The sequence below is a fragment of the Scyliorhinus torazame genome, chromosome 12 (assembly GCF_047496885.1).
Source record: "Scyliorhinus torazame isolate Kashiwa2021f chromosome 12, sScyTor2.1, whole genome shotgun sequence".
NCBI lineage: Eukaryota > Metazoa > Chordata > Chondrichthyes > Carcharhiniformes > Scyliorhinidae > Scyliorhinus > Scyliorhinus torazame.
In genome coordinates, this window is record NC_092718.1 from 38,242,958 (window position 1) to 38,255,518 (window position 12,561).

General features: G+C 51.4%; 1 protein-coding gene across 3 annotated transcripts in view; it reads left to right on the plus strand.

Annotated features, from left to right (window-relative positions):
* Positions 1-12,561, plus strand: part of myo1ea (myosin IEa) — a 207,996-nt gene that overhangs the window by 152,383 nt on the left and 43,052 nt on the right. For all 3 annotated transcript variants that reach the window (XM_072470699.1, XM_072470700.1, XM_072470702.1), the window contains one exon: positions 4,707-4,851. In XM_072470699.1, the coding sequence (XP_072326800.1) occupies positions 4,707-4,851 (145 nt within the window). The remainder of the gene's footprint in view (positions 1-4,706; positions 4,852-12,561) is intronic.

Genomic DNA, 12,561 nt, shown 5'->3' on the forward strand with positions numbered 1-12,561 from the left:
GCTTCATGGCAGACGCAGCCCGCAGACCCGAACCACTAAAAAAGTCCCCCCCTTCGGGTCCTCGCGCCCTCCCTGCCTGCAGATTGGCCCTCCCCCCACTGTGGCGCCGCTGGCCTGAGTCCGTAGCCGCCACGCTGAGTTCACGACGGGTGAGACCACACGTTTCACACGCCGTAGGGAACTCGGCCGGTCGGGCCTCAGCCAATGGCCTGAAGTCATGGAAACGGCGTGTGAAAGCGGCGCCGCCCCTGATTTGGACGTCACCGGGGATTCTCCGCCTCCTCGCCGAACACGATTTCAGCATCGGGGATCGCCGGATCCAGACCACTATCTATGGGTTGCACTTCTTTTCTTTTCTTGTCTGGATGAATTGTAACAGCAAAACCTAAGACTGATACAGCACCCAAGGCGTCCATACTGCCCATTGTGTCTGTGCTAGCGTTTTGGCAGAGCACTCCAATTTATCCCATTCCCCCCCTGATATTTTGTTTCCTCCTTCAAGTATTTATTCAATTCTTTCTTGAATGTTACCATTGAATTTGCTTCCAGACGGCAGCACGGTGGAGCAGTGCTTAGCACTGCTGTCTCACGGCGCCGAGGTCTCAGGTTCGATCCCGGCTCTGGGTCACTGTCCGTGTGGAGTTTGCACATTCTCCCCTTGTTTGCCTGGGTTTTGCCCCCACAACCCAAAGATGTGCAGGCTAGGTGGATTGGCCACGCTAAATTACCCCTTAATTGGGGAAAAATAATAATTGGGTACTCTAAATGTTTAAAAAAAGGTTAACATTTTTTTTACTTCCAGCACCCTTTGATGCAGTGCATTCCAGATCACAACATTTTTTTGTGTTTTTGAAAAAAAATGTTTCCTCATTGTAAGTATGTGCCCTTGGGTTACTGACCTTTCTGCCATTAGAAACAATTGTTCCTTATTTTCCTCTATAAAATACATTTTGAACTCCGGCAAATACTCCCTTAAACCTCGGTGCTCAAAGTAGAACAACCCCAGCTTCTCTGATTTCCATGTGACTCTCATTCCTCATCCCTGGTACCATTATAGTACATCTCTTATTCACTCTCTTCCCAAGGTCCTAACATTCTTCCTAAAGTACGGGATCCAGAATTGAACATACTGCACCAGCTGAGGCCTGACCAGTGTTTTTATAAAGGTTTAGCATAAAAGTCACTTGGCAGTTCAAAACTGGAATATTGCTGAAAAGAGAAACATATTGATGAAGCTTTTCATCTTGCATTCATCACGACAAATGCAAGAATGCCAAATTTCAAAGGATCACAATAATTTCTAATAGAGGAGAAAAGGGTGTTGATTGGTTGGCAAGTTGACTTTGGCTGAAGTTTAACTTGTGTATCAATCCTAGCTGATGTTAATACTGGACAAGTCAGATCCCAGAGTGAAACCTTGCTTGATAGATCCTAACATTTTTTTAGAAACAGTGGAGAAAAGTTACTGAACAAATTGACAAGAGTCTGCTGATGAGTTCTTTTTAAACACAAAATAAAATATTTATTGAACAAGAAAATGAGTCATATTACACAGGACAAATTGGAACAATCTCATTACAAACACAAGACACTCAGTTACATTTTCTATCTGTTTAATTATAATACTGTACATGATAAAAGGTTATTTGTGCTTTAAAGTTACAAACCTGGTGACTGTAGTTTATTTGTTCCAACCAAGGACCCCGGGTATTTAAAAAAAAACCTAATTTCACCTGTGTAGCGACTCCGGGTCAAGTGAGGCTGGAATTGACTGCGCACCAGCCCAGGATGTTGTGACAGAAGCAACTCTGTGTTGCTGACAGTGTCCTGTTTTAGTGCAGATGGGTCTTGTATCCGTGAAGGGAACTTATTGGGGATGTTTGTAATGACACCTGTGATGTTTTACATTGATACCTATGTTTTGTTTTCTCTTTTTCCTTGTTTTGTAGTGATATTTATAAAAATTTGAAAACTTCAACAAAAATATATGTAAAAAGCAATTTATATATTGTCAATAACACTTGAAGAAAGTAACAGAAAACCTTTGGTTCCCCAAGCTCCTCGGAATTTCAAAAATGGCAAAAGGCTTGAACATATTCCTTTTGTTTGCAGAGAATGGGTCCCTGCATCTGAATGTATGCTGCTTCCAGCAGCGCAAATGAACCACGTTTCAATCTCAACTGATTAACTTAGATTGGTTGTTAATCTGTCTATTATCCCACTCAGGATTGGTTTTAAAATAAGTTCCTTGTTTTTCTAATTCCTCTATTAATAAAATCAAGGATACTATATGCATTTTTATCACCCTTTTCCATTTATCCAGCTATTTCAAAGCTGTGTGTACATGCATCTCCCACGAGTCTCTCACTTCCTGCATTTATTTGTCAAATTGCCTCTCTTTATTCTTTCTACCAAAATGTATCCCTGCACACTGTAAATGTTATAACACTCTCTGGGTATGAGTAGGACCAGTCTTGCATATGGCTAGAAATTCTGCCATAAAAAATTGGATCAGAACTTGTGCTACCGTGGGCAGCACGATAGCACAAGTGGATAGCATTGGGGCTTCACAGTGCCAGAGTCCCAGGTTCAATTCCCTGCTGGGTCACTGTCTGTGCGGAGTCTGCACGTTCTCCCCGTGTCGGCGTGGGTTTCCTCCGGGTGCTCCGATTTCCTCCCACAGTCCAAAGACGTGCAGGTTAGGTGGATTGGCCATGATAAAATTGCCCTTAGTGACCAAAAAGGTTAGGAGGGGTTATTGGGTTACGGGGATAGGGTGGAAGTGAGGGTTTAAGTGGGTTGGTGCAGACTTGATGGGCCGAATGGCCTCCTGCACTATATGTTCTATATCTATGTCTATTCAGCCCATCGAATCTGCTGTGCCATTCAGTCAGATCATGACTGATCTGATATGATAATCCTCAACTCCACCTTCATAATAATTATAATTAATAATAATCTTTATTATTGTCACAAATAGGCTTACATTAACACTGCAATGAGGTTACTGTGAAAATCCCCTAGTCACCACACTCTGGCACCTGTTCGGGTACACAGAGGAAGAACTCAAAATTTCCAATTCACCTAACAGCACGTCTGTCAGGACTTGTGGGAGGAATCCGGAGCACCCGGAGGAAACCCACACAGACACAGGGAGAACGTGCAAACTCCGCACAGACAGTGACCCAAGTGGGAATCGAACCCGGGACCCTGGAGCTGTGAAGCAACAGTGCTAACCACTATGCTAATGTATCCCTGTAGCCCTCGATTCCCTTTTTCTTTTATAATTTAGAGTACCAAATTCATTTTTTCCAATTAAAGGGCAATTTAGCGTGGCCAATCCACCGACCCTGCACATCTTTGGGTTGTGGGGGCGAAACCCACGCAGACACGGGGAGAATGTGGAAACTCCACACGAACAGTGACCCAGAGCCGGATCGAACCTGGGACCTCAGCGCCATGAGGCAGCAGAGCTAGCCACTGCGCCACCGTGCTGCCCTCTCAATTCCCTTCCAGATTAAAAATCTGTCGGTCTCAGCCTCGAACGTACTTAATGACCCAGACTCTGCAGCCCCCTGTGGTAAATAATTCCACAGATTCATTACCCTCTGGGAGCAGAAGTTCCGCCTGTCATAAAGCTGTCATTAATGGGCGACCCTTTACTCTGGGATTGTGCCCTGTGGTTCTAGACTCCCGCACAAGGGGAAACGACCTCTCAGCAATATGGTATATTCGTGCCATGGCCAAAATGATAATAGCTTTGTACATGGATACCTGATGATCATGGAGCAATATCTAGCCAGTTACATTGTGAAAGACCATCAGGTGTAACCAGAGTGATGTATGTAGTGTTGAGTTTCTGGTGAGGGAAAGCCACTTCTTGGTGTAAGATCGAGGCATGGAGAGGAACCAAACTTGGGTTTGAGGGGAATGTATGGGGTATATCATTTTGTGGCATGGTAGGAGGAAATGAAGAGGACCCAGGCATGGACAGGAAAGGTTACGGGGAGGGAGAAGAACCCCTCTTTAACTAAGGAGGAACGTAGGACAACGGGATATTGGTTTGCGAGAACAAAGAGAGGGAGGGAAGGGTTGTAAATTTGTTTGTGGAGCTGTGTGAACAGAGGTCAGCGTGAGAAGTCAGACTATTTCTCATTTGTAATATTGACTGTAATCTATAACTGAGTTATTATTAAAGCAAGGTATTCCTTGGCTCAGCCCTTGTATGAGTTATTTTAAACTGCACAAAATCAGCTATCGTATAATTTAGAGCATAGTTATTGGGTCCTAAAATGAGCAATGAATGATTCGAAAACAGTGAAAATTGGCCATCTAAAGTTATTGTTGGTGATGCCATGTTTGTGGGCCTGAGATGGGCCCCGGGGGTTAATGGACTATTTGCTGTTTTCATTTAGCTGTTCCACTGGGATTAATGGCATATTTTTATAAATAAACATTTCCAATATTTACCAAGCAAGAAACCTTTTATAGCTTGCTGAATTTTCAATCTATGCATTGATTGGACATGGTTTATCACATCCGTTGCTATTTATTTTATCTTGAACAGAAACTGTTTAGTTCCAGGGCTGAGCAAAATGAAATTAAAATTGGAAATGGTATAAAGCCTATGCTTTTGTTTTCTTTTTTAAAATTTGTGCCATTCGCTGCGGAACTTCTTTGCCACAACATCACCTTTCTCATTGCAGGTACGCTATTCTGACTAAAGAGACATGGCCTTCGTGGAGAGGAGATGTGAAGCAGGGAGTTGTCCATCTCCTCAGAGCAGTCAACATGGACCAGGATCAGCACCAGCTGGGGAAAACCAAAGTCTTCATCAAAGCCCCAGAGTCTGTACGTGGACGCTTTGTACCTAATCTACTATCTCTGGTCCGTGATCTGGGGCGGGGTCTTCTGCTCTCTCTGGTAGCGAGCTTGGAGGTGGGAAGGGCATTTGTTTTGGCAGATTTGTAGCATACCTGATACCGCCTTCCTGCCCTCACCAGAATTAAGTTCCAAACTGGAAGGCCCATGGTCAATTGAGGCCTTTAAGTGGCCAATTAATAACCACTTAAGCTGCAGGCAGGGTTGTCACCATGTGGGGTGCGTGAACCTGCGGGGGTCGTTTGTCACCTTTGGTGGGGGGGGAGGAGATAACTCAATCAGCACCTCATCGAAAGATGGGGCCGCTACTAAGAGAAACCTCTGCCCTTGCTTTCGATCCCGCTGACCCCCCCTCTCAGCTCTATTCCCTCCCCCCTTTGAAAATCCCTCCCTAACATTACTTACCTGCAGCCTGAGTCCTCAGTGATCCTGGGATTCGGGGGCAAGGGGCGATGTTCTACCGGCAGCAACCACAGCCCCCTTAGTGGTGCTGCTGAGCACAAGAACAGGAACCTCTGCCCCCGGGGTCTTGATCCCAGAGGAAGGCCCACTGTTTTTTTTAAATAAATTTAGAGTACTCAATTAATTTTTTCCAATTAAGGGGCAATTTAGCGTGTCCAATCCACCTAACCTGCACATCTTTGGGTTGTGGGGTTGAAACCCACGCAAACACGGGAAGAATGCGCAAACTCGACAGGGACAGTGACCCAGACCTGGGATCGAACCTGGGACCTCGGCGCCGTGAGGCAGCAATGCTAACCACTGCGCCACCATGCTGCCCGAGGAAGGCCCACTGTTCACCCTGCCAATGCCTGAATTGCATGTGGTACGGTGGGCCTTCTATTTTTTTTATAAATTTAGAGTACCCAATTAAGGGGCAATTTAGTGTGGCCAATCCACCTGGCCTGCACATCTTTGGGTTGTGGGGGCGAAACCAACGCAAAAACCGGGAGAATGTGCAAACTCCACACGGATAGTGACCCAGAGCCAGGATCAAACCTGGGATCTCGGCGCTGTGAGGCAGCAGGGCTAACCCACTGTGCCACCGTGCTGCCCTCGGTGGGCCTTCCTGAGAAGAGGTCTCTCGCCAGCTCTCCAGCCAGCAGACGGGACGGCCAACACCACAACCTAATCCCGCCCTCGGCTCCTCCCTCGGTTCCTTTGCAGAAGGACTTTTTTTGAAAGATCAGCTCCACCCATGTTATGATTGTGGTTTGGTTGCACAAACCTCTCAAATTGTTTTTTCCCCTGCTCCAAACAAACAAGTGTGATGTTCCTTAAATTGTACTCTTCCCCCCTCGGGCATGTGGTGGTGTTCTTTCACTGGGCTTGCCTTCCTCCTCCCGTGTGCTATCCGGTAAATTGGACTATTCTTTCCTTCATTTCGATTTGTTTGTCCTTTTAACGGGAATAAGTTGTTGTGGAATGAGAATGGAATATTGTGCGAAATACTCCGAAAGAGCAATGCCAACCTGGCACAAGGTTCTTCACACAAACCACTCTGTCTGCTCAGTATAGACAGGACTCTACACTTTGGTGACCAACTTTGTCTGGAATGTGAGTGAACTTTGTCGTTTCCCCCCCCCCCCCCCCCCCCACCCACCCACCCACCAGCGTGACTGAGGTGGGCAGACTGAAGCTCTGCAGCTGTAACTTGAGTTTGGAAGGAAGTTGTTCTTGGCTGCAGACTCCAAGCCAAGGATTGTCGAACATCCGAGAGGTCGCAACGTCAGATTGTTGCTGCCAAGTTCCTGTCACTCCCCCGGGATCTACGGCTGATCTCGTACGGTATCGCGCCCTCACAGGATCCGGATAAAGAAAGAAGAGTGCGTGAGGAACTATTCTTGCGGTGTGAGTGATCCTCTAAACCCTCCATTCCCAACATTCAGCGTCTCAATTTGAAAGGTTGCATCTTGAACTGAGTTACTTGCTCGTCAGCAGGCTCATGACTACACTGACTATGTGCGAATGTTAAAAAAACACATTCTGAATTGCTTCAGAATATCTCTCCATTCCTGCATTTATTTAATTTGGCCGCATCCTACCATATGCCAGGTAAAATATATTTCCCTCCTTCTTCCAGTCTCCTGGCCTCAGCAGCAGCAGCACTGATCCCATTGTCAGCCAGATGTCAATGACCCATTCACATTCAGAGAGTGAATTCATCCAGAGTTTACTTCAGATTTGGAGGTCGTCCATACACATTTTAAATGTCAGTAGGGTTGGTGTAGCGGTGGGCATCATCGCAGACACGCACACAGAACGCATGATTGTTGGGGGAATTAAAAATGGACACTCCCAGCATTAAAAGATTGAATTTAACTTGACCCTTTGGAACCTGTTCGGGCCGAGGGCTGGTTTCACGTCAGGGTCTGCGGTTGAGATCCCAAACCACCTGCTGCTGGTCGTTCAACTTTTGGGTCTGCAGGTAAAATCGATTTGATCTTGACCTGTTTTGCAAACCATTGTCGGTGTCCACATTGCTGCAGTGTGAAAGACAGTGGCCGGAATTCTCCGTCCATTGCGATTCGCCTTCCAGCTGACAGCGCACCCCCGCCCACGGGTTTCCTGGCGGAGCGGGGTGGTTACGAAGGGAAATCCCATTGACAAGTGGCGGGACGATAGAATCTTGCCGCTAGCGAACGGCGCATCGCCAAGAAATGCACGGGGGCCCCCAGTGGAGAATCCAGCCCAGTGTGCGAATACACTGTTATTCTGCTCCAGCTTTACATGGAGCTAATCAGCATCTTAATCAGCTTCGCTGGCATTGGAATCCATGTTTCTACTAGAACAGGGCTCGGCCAGCTGTGACTCGGGCCCCGTGTGATTCTTCAACATCTTATTTGCAGTTCCCAACCTTTTCCAGTTGCATCTCATTAACAGGAGAAAGGCCTAAAAATAAACTAAGTCTAGCTCAGGGAGAACTCTTTTTTTATTGTGAAGATAATGGGCTACATTTTGCTGTTAGACAAATTAACATTTTAACAAAATGCACCATGTGCTTTAAGTAAACATGTTTTTTTTTCTCCCAGTATCTCCCCTCCACCTCCCAGTATCTCCCCCTCCACCTCCCAGTATCTCCCCCTCCACCTCCCAGTATCTCCCCCTCCACCTCCCAATATCTCCCCCTCCACCTCCCAGTATCTCCCCTCCACCTCCCAGTATCTCCACCTCCCAGTATCTCCACCTCCCAGTATCTCCCCCTCCACCTCTCAATATCTCCCCTCCACCTCCCAGTATCTCCACCTCCCAGTATCTCCCCCTCCACCTCCCAGTATCTCCACCTCCCAGTATCTCCCCCTCCACGTCCCAGTATCTCCCCCTCCACCTCCCAGTATCCCCCCCTCCACGTCCCAGTATCTCCCCCTCCACCTCCCAGTATCTCCTCTCCACCTCCCAGTATCTCCCCCTCCACCTCCCAGTATCTCCCCCTCCACCTCCCAGTATCTCCCCCTCCACCTCTCAGTATCTCCCCCTCCACGTCCCAGTATCTCCCCCTCCACCTCCCAGTATCTCCCCCTCCACCTCCCAGTATCTCCCCCCCCCACCTCCCAGTATCTACCCCTCCACCTCCCAGTATCTCCCCCACCTCCCAGTATCTCCCCCTCCACCTCCTAGCATCTCCCCCTCCACGTATCTCCCCCTCCACCTCCCAGTATCTCCCCCTCCACCTCCCAGTATCTCCCCCTCCACCTCCCAATATCTCCCCCTCCACCTCCCAGTATCTCCCTCTCCACCTCCCAATATCTCCCCCTCCACCTCCCAGTATCTCCCCCTCCACCTCCCAGTATCTCCCCCTCCACCTCCCAGTATCTCCCCCTCCACCACCCAGTATCTCCCCCTCCACCTCCCAGTATCTCCCCCTCCACCACCCAGTATCTCCCCTCCACCTCCCAGTATCTCCCCCTCCCAGTATCTCCCCCTCCACCTCCCAGTATCTCCCCCTCCACCTCCCAGTATCTCCCCCTCCACCACCCAGTATCTCCCCTCCACCTCCCAGTATCTCCCCCTCCCAGTATCTCCCCCTCCACCTCCCAGTATCTCCCCCTCCACCTCCCAGTATCTCCCCCTCCACCTCCCAGTATCTCCACCTCCCAGTATCTCCCCTCCACCTCCCAGTATCTCCCCCTCCACCTCCCAGTATCTCCCCCTCCACCTCCCAGTATCTCCACCTCCCAGTATCTCCCCCTCCACGTCCCAGTATCTCCCCCTCCACCTCCCAGTATCACCCCCTCCACGTCCCAGTATCTCCCCCTCCACCTCCCAGTATCTCCCCTCCACCTCCCAGTATCTCCCCCTCCATCTCCCAGTATCTCCCCCTCCACCTCCCAGTATCTCCCCTCCACCTCCCAGTATCTCCCCCTCCACCTCCCAGTATCTCCCCCTTCACCTCCCAGTATCTCCCCCTCCACCTCCCAGTATCTTCCCCCTCCACCTCCCAGTATCTCCCCTCCACCTCCCAGTATCTCCCCCTCCACCTCCCAGTATCTCCCCCTTCACCTCCCAGTATCTCCCCCTCCACCTCCCAGTATCTTCCCCCTCCACCTCCCAGTATCTCCCCTCCACCTCCCAGTATCTCCCCCTCCACTTCCCAGTATCTCCCCCTCCACCTCCCAGTATCTCCCCCTCCACCTCCCAGTATCTCCCCCTCCACCTCCCAGTATCTCCCCCCCACCTCCCAGTATCTCCCCCTCCACCTCCCAGTATCCCCCCACCTCCCAGTATCTCCCCCTCCACTTCCCAGTATCTCCCCCTCCACCTCTCAGTATCTCCCCCTCCACGTCCCAGTATCTCCCCCTCCACCTCTCAGTATCTCCCCCTCCACCTCCCAGTATCTCCCCCTCCACCTCCCAGTATCTCCCCCCCACCTCCCAGTATCTCCCCCTCCACCTCCCAGTATCTCCCCCACCTCCCAGTATCTCCCCCTCCACCTCCTAGCATCTCCCCCTCCACGTATCTCCCCCTCCACCTCCCAGTATCTCCCCCTCCACCTCCCAGTATCTCCCCCTCCACCTCCCAATATCTCCCCCTCCACCTCCCAGTATCTCCCCCTCCACCTCCCAGTATCTCCCCCTCCACCTCCCAGTATCTCCCCCTCCACCTCTCAATATCTCCCCTCCACCTCCCAGTATCTCCCCCTCCACCTCCCAGTATCTCCCCCTTCACCTCCCAGTATCTCCCCCTCCACCACCCAGTATCTCCCCCTCCACCTCCCAGTATCTCCCCCTCCACCTCCCAGTATCTCCCCCTCCACCTCCCAGTATCTCCCCCTCCACCTCCCAGTATCTCCCCCTCCACCTCCCAGTATCTCCCCCTCCACCTCCCAGTATCTCCCCCTCCACCACCCAGTATCTCCCCCTCCACCTCCCAGTATCTCCCCCTCCACCTCCCAGTATCTCCCCCTCCACCTCCCAGTATCTCCCCCTCCACCTCCCAGTATCTCCCCCTCCACCACCCAGTATCTCCCCCTCCACCTCCCAGTATCCCCCCACCTCCCAGTATCTCCCCCTCCACCTCCTAGCATCTCCCCCTCCACGTATCTCCCCCTCCACCTCCCAGTATCTCCCCCTCCACCTCCCAGTATCTCCCCCCCCACCTCCCAGTATCTCCCCCTCCACCTCCCAGTACCACCACCCCACCTCACAGTATCTCCCCCTCCACCTCCCAGTATCTCCCCCTCCACCTCCCAGTATCTCCCCCCCCCCCCCACCTCCCAGTATCTCCCCCTCCACCTCCCAGTATCTCCCCCTCCATCTCCCAGTATCTCCCCCTCCACCTCCCAGTATCTCCCCCTCCACCACCCAGTATCTCCCCTCCACCTCCCAGTATCTCCCCCTCCACCTCCCAGTATCTCCCCCCCCACCTCCCAGTATCTCCCCCTCCACCTCCCAGTACCTCCACCCCACCTCACAGTATCTCCCCCTCCACCTCCCAGTATCTTCCATCTCATCTCCCAGTATCTCCCCCCACCTCCCAGTATCTCCCCCCGCCTCCCAGTATCTCCCCCCACCTCCCAGTATCTCCCCCTCCACCTCCCAGTATCCCCCCTCCACCTCCCAGTATCTCCCCTCCACCTCCCAGTATCTCCCCTCCACCTCCCAGTACCTCTCCCCCCACCTCCCAGTATCTCCCCCTCCACCTCCCAGTATCTCCCCCCGCCTCCCAGTATCTCCCCCCACCTCCCAGTATCTCCCCCTCCACCTCCCAGTATCCCCCCTCCACCTCCCAGTATCTCCCCCCCCACCTCCCAGTATCTCCCCTCCACCTCCCAGTACCTCTCCCCCCACCTCCCAGTATCTCCCCTTCCACCTCCCAGTATCTCCCCTCCACCTCCCAGTATCTCCCCCTCCACCTCCCAGTATCTCCCCCCCCCCCACCTCCCAGTATCTCCCCTCCACCTCCCAGTACCTCTCCCCCCACCTCCCAGTATCTCCACCTCCCAGTATCTTCCATCTCACCTCCCAGTATCTCCCCCCACCTCCCAGTATCTCCCCCTCATCTCCCAGTATCCCCCCTCCCGGTATCTCCCCCTGCACCTCCCAGTATCTCCCCCTCCACCTCCCAGTATCTCCCCCTCCACCTCCCAGTATCTCCCCCCCACATCCCAGTTTCTCCCCCTCCACCTCCCAGTATCTCCCCCTCCACCTCCCAGTATCTCCCCCTCCACCTCCCAGTATCTCCCCCTCCACCTCCCAGTATCTCCCCCTCCACCTCCCAGTTTCTCCCCCTCCACCTCCCAGTATCTCCACCTCCCAGTATCTCCCCCCCACATCCCAGTATCTCCCCCTCCACCTCCCAGTATCTCCCCCTCCACCTCCCAGTATCTCCCCCTCCACCTCCCAGTTTCTCCCCCTCCACCTCCCAGTATCTCCCCCTCCACCTCCCAGTATCTCCCCCCCACATCCCAGTTTCTCCCCCTCCCAGTATCTCCCCCTCTAAGTAAACATGTTCGAGTAGCATAGCTGCACCATGGTTAGAGATAATGGCAAGGGGGCAGCACGGTGACGCAGTGGTTAGCACCCCCACGACCCAAAGATGTGCCGGGCAAGTGGATTGGCCACGCTAAATTGCCCTTTAATTGGAACAAAAAGAATTGGAAACTCTAAATTTATTTTTAAAAATAGATAATGCTTTTATCTCTCGTGACACGAGTTTTGAGGCGGGGCCATTTAACCAGGCACGGTGATGTAAAGTGGGGCCTCACCCCCTTTACGCCTCTGCCCCATTTAGATCCAAAGCCAGAAGTCACGTGGACAGCCAATTGAAGGACCTAAGTGGGCAATTAATGCACTTCTGGTTCTCAATGCAGTGCCACCGGTATTGAATCAGCAGTGAGCAAAGCAGTCTGAAAGCAGGAAACACGAGAAGCAAACTCTATAGGGGTTGGCAAAAATAGACATTGGACCACTAGAAAATGTGGCTGGAGAAGTAATAATAGGAAACAAAGAAATGGCAGACGAACTGAATAGTTACTTTGCATCAGTCTTCACAGTGGACGACACTAGTGGGATGCCAGAGCTCCAGGAGAACCAGGGGGCAGAGGTGAGTGCAGTGACCATTACTAAGGAGAAGGTTCTGGGGAAACTGAAAGGTCTGAAGGTGGATAAGTCACCTGGACCGGATGGACTACACCCCAGGATTCTAAAAGAGATAGCTGAGGAGATTGTGGAGGCATTGGTG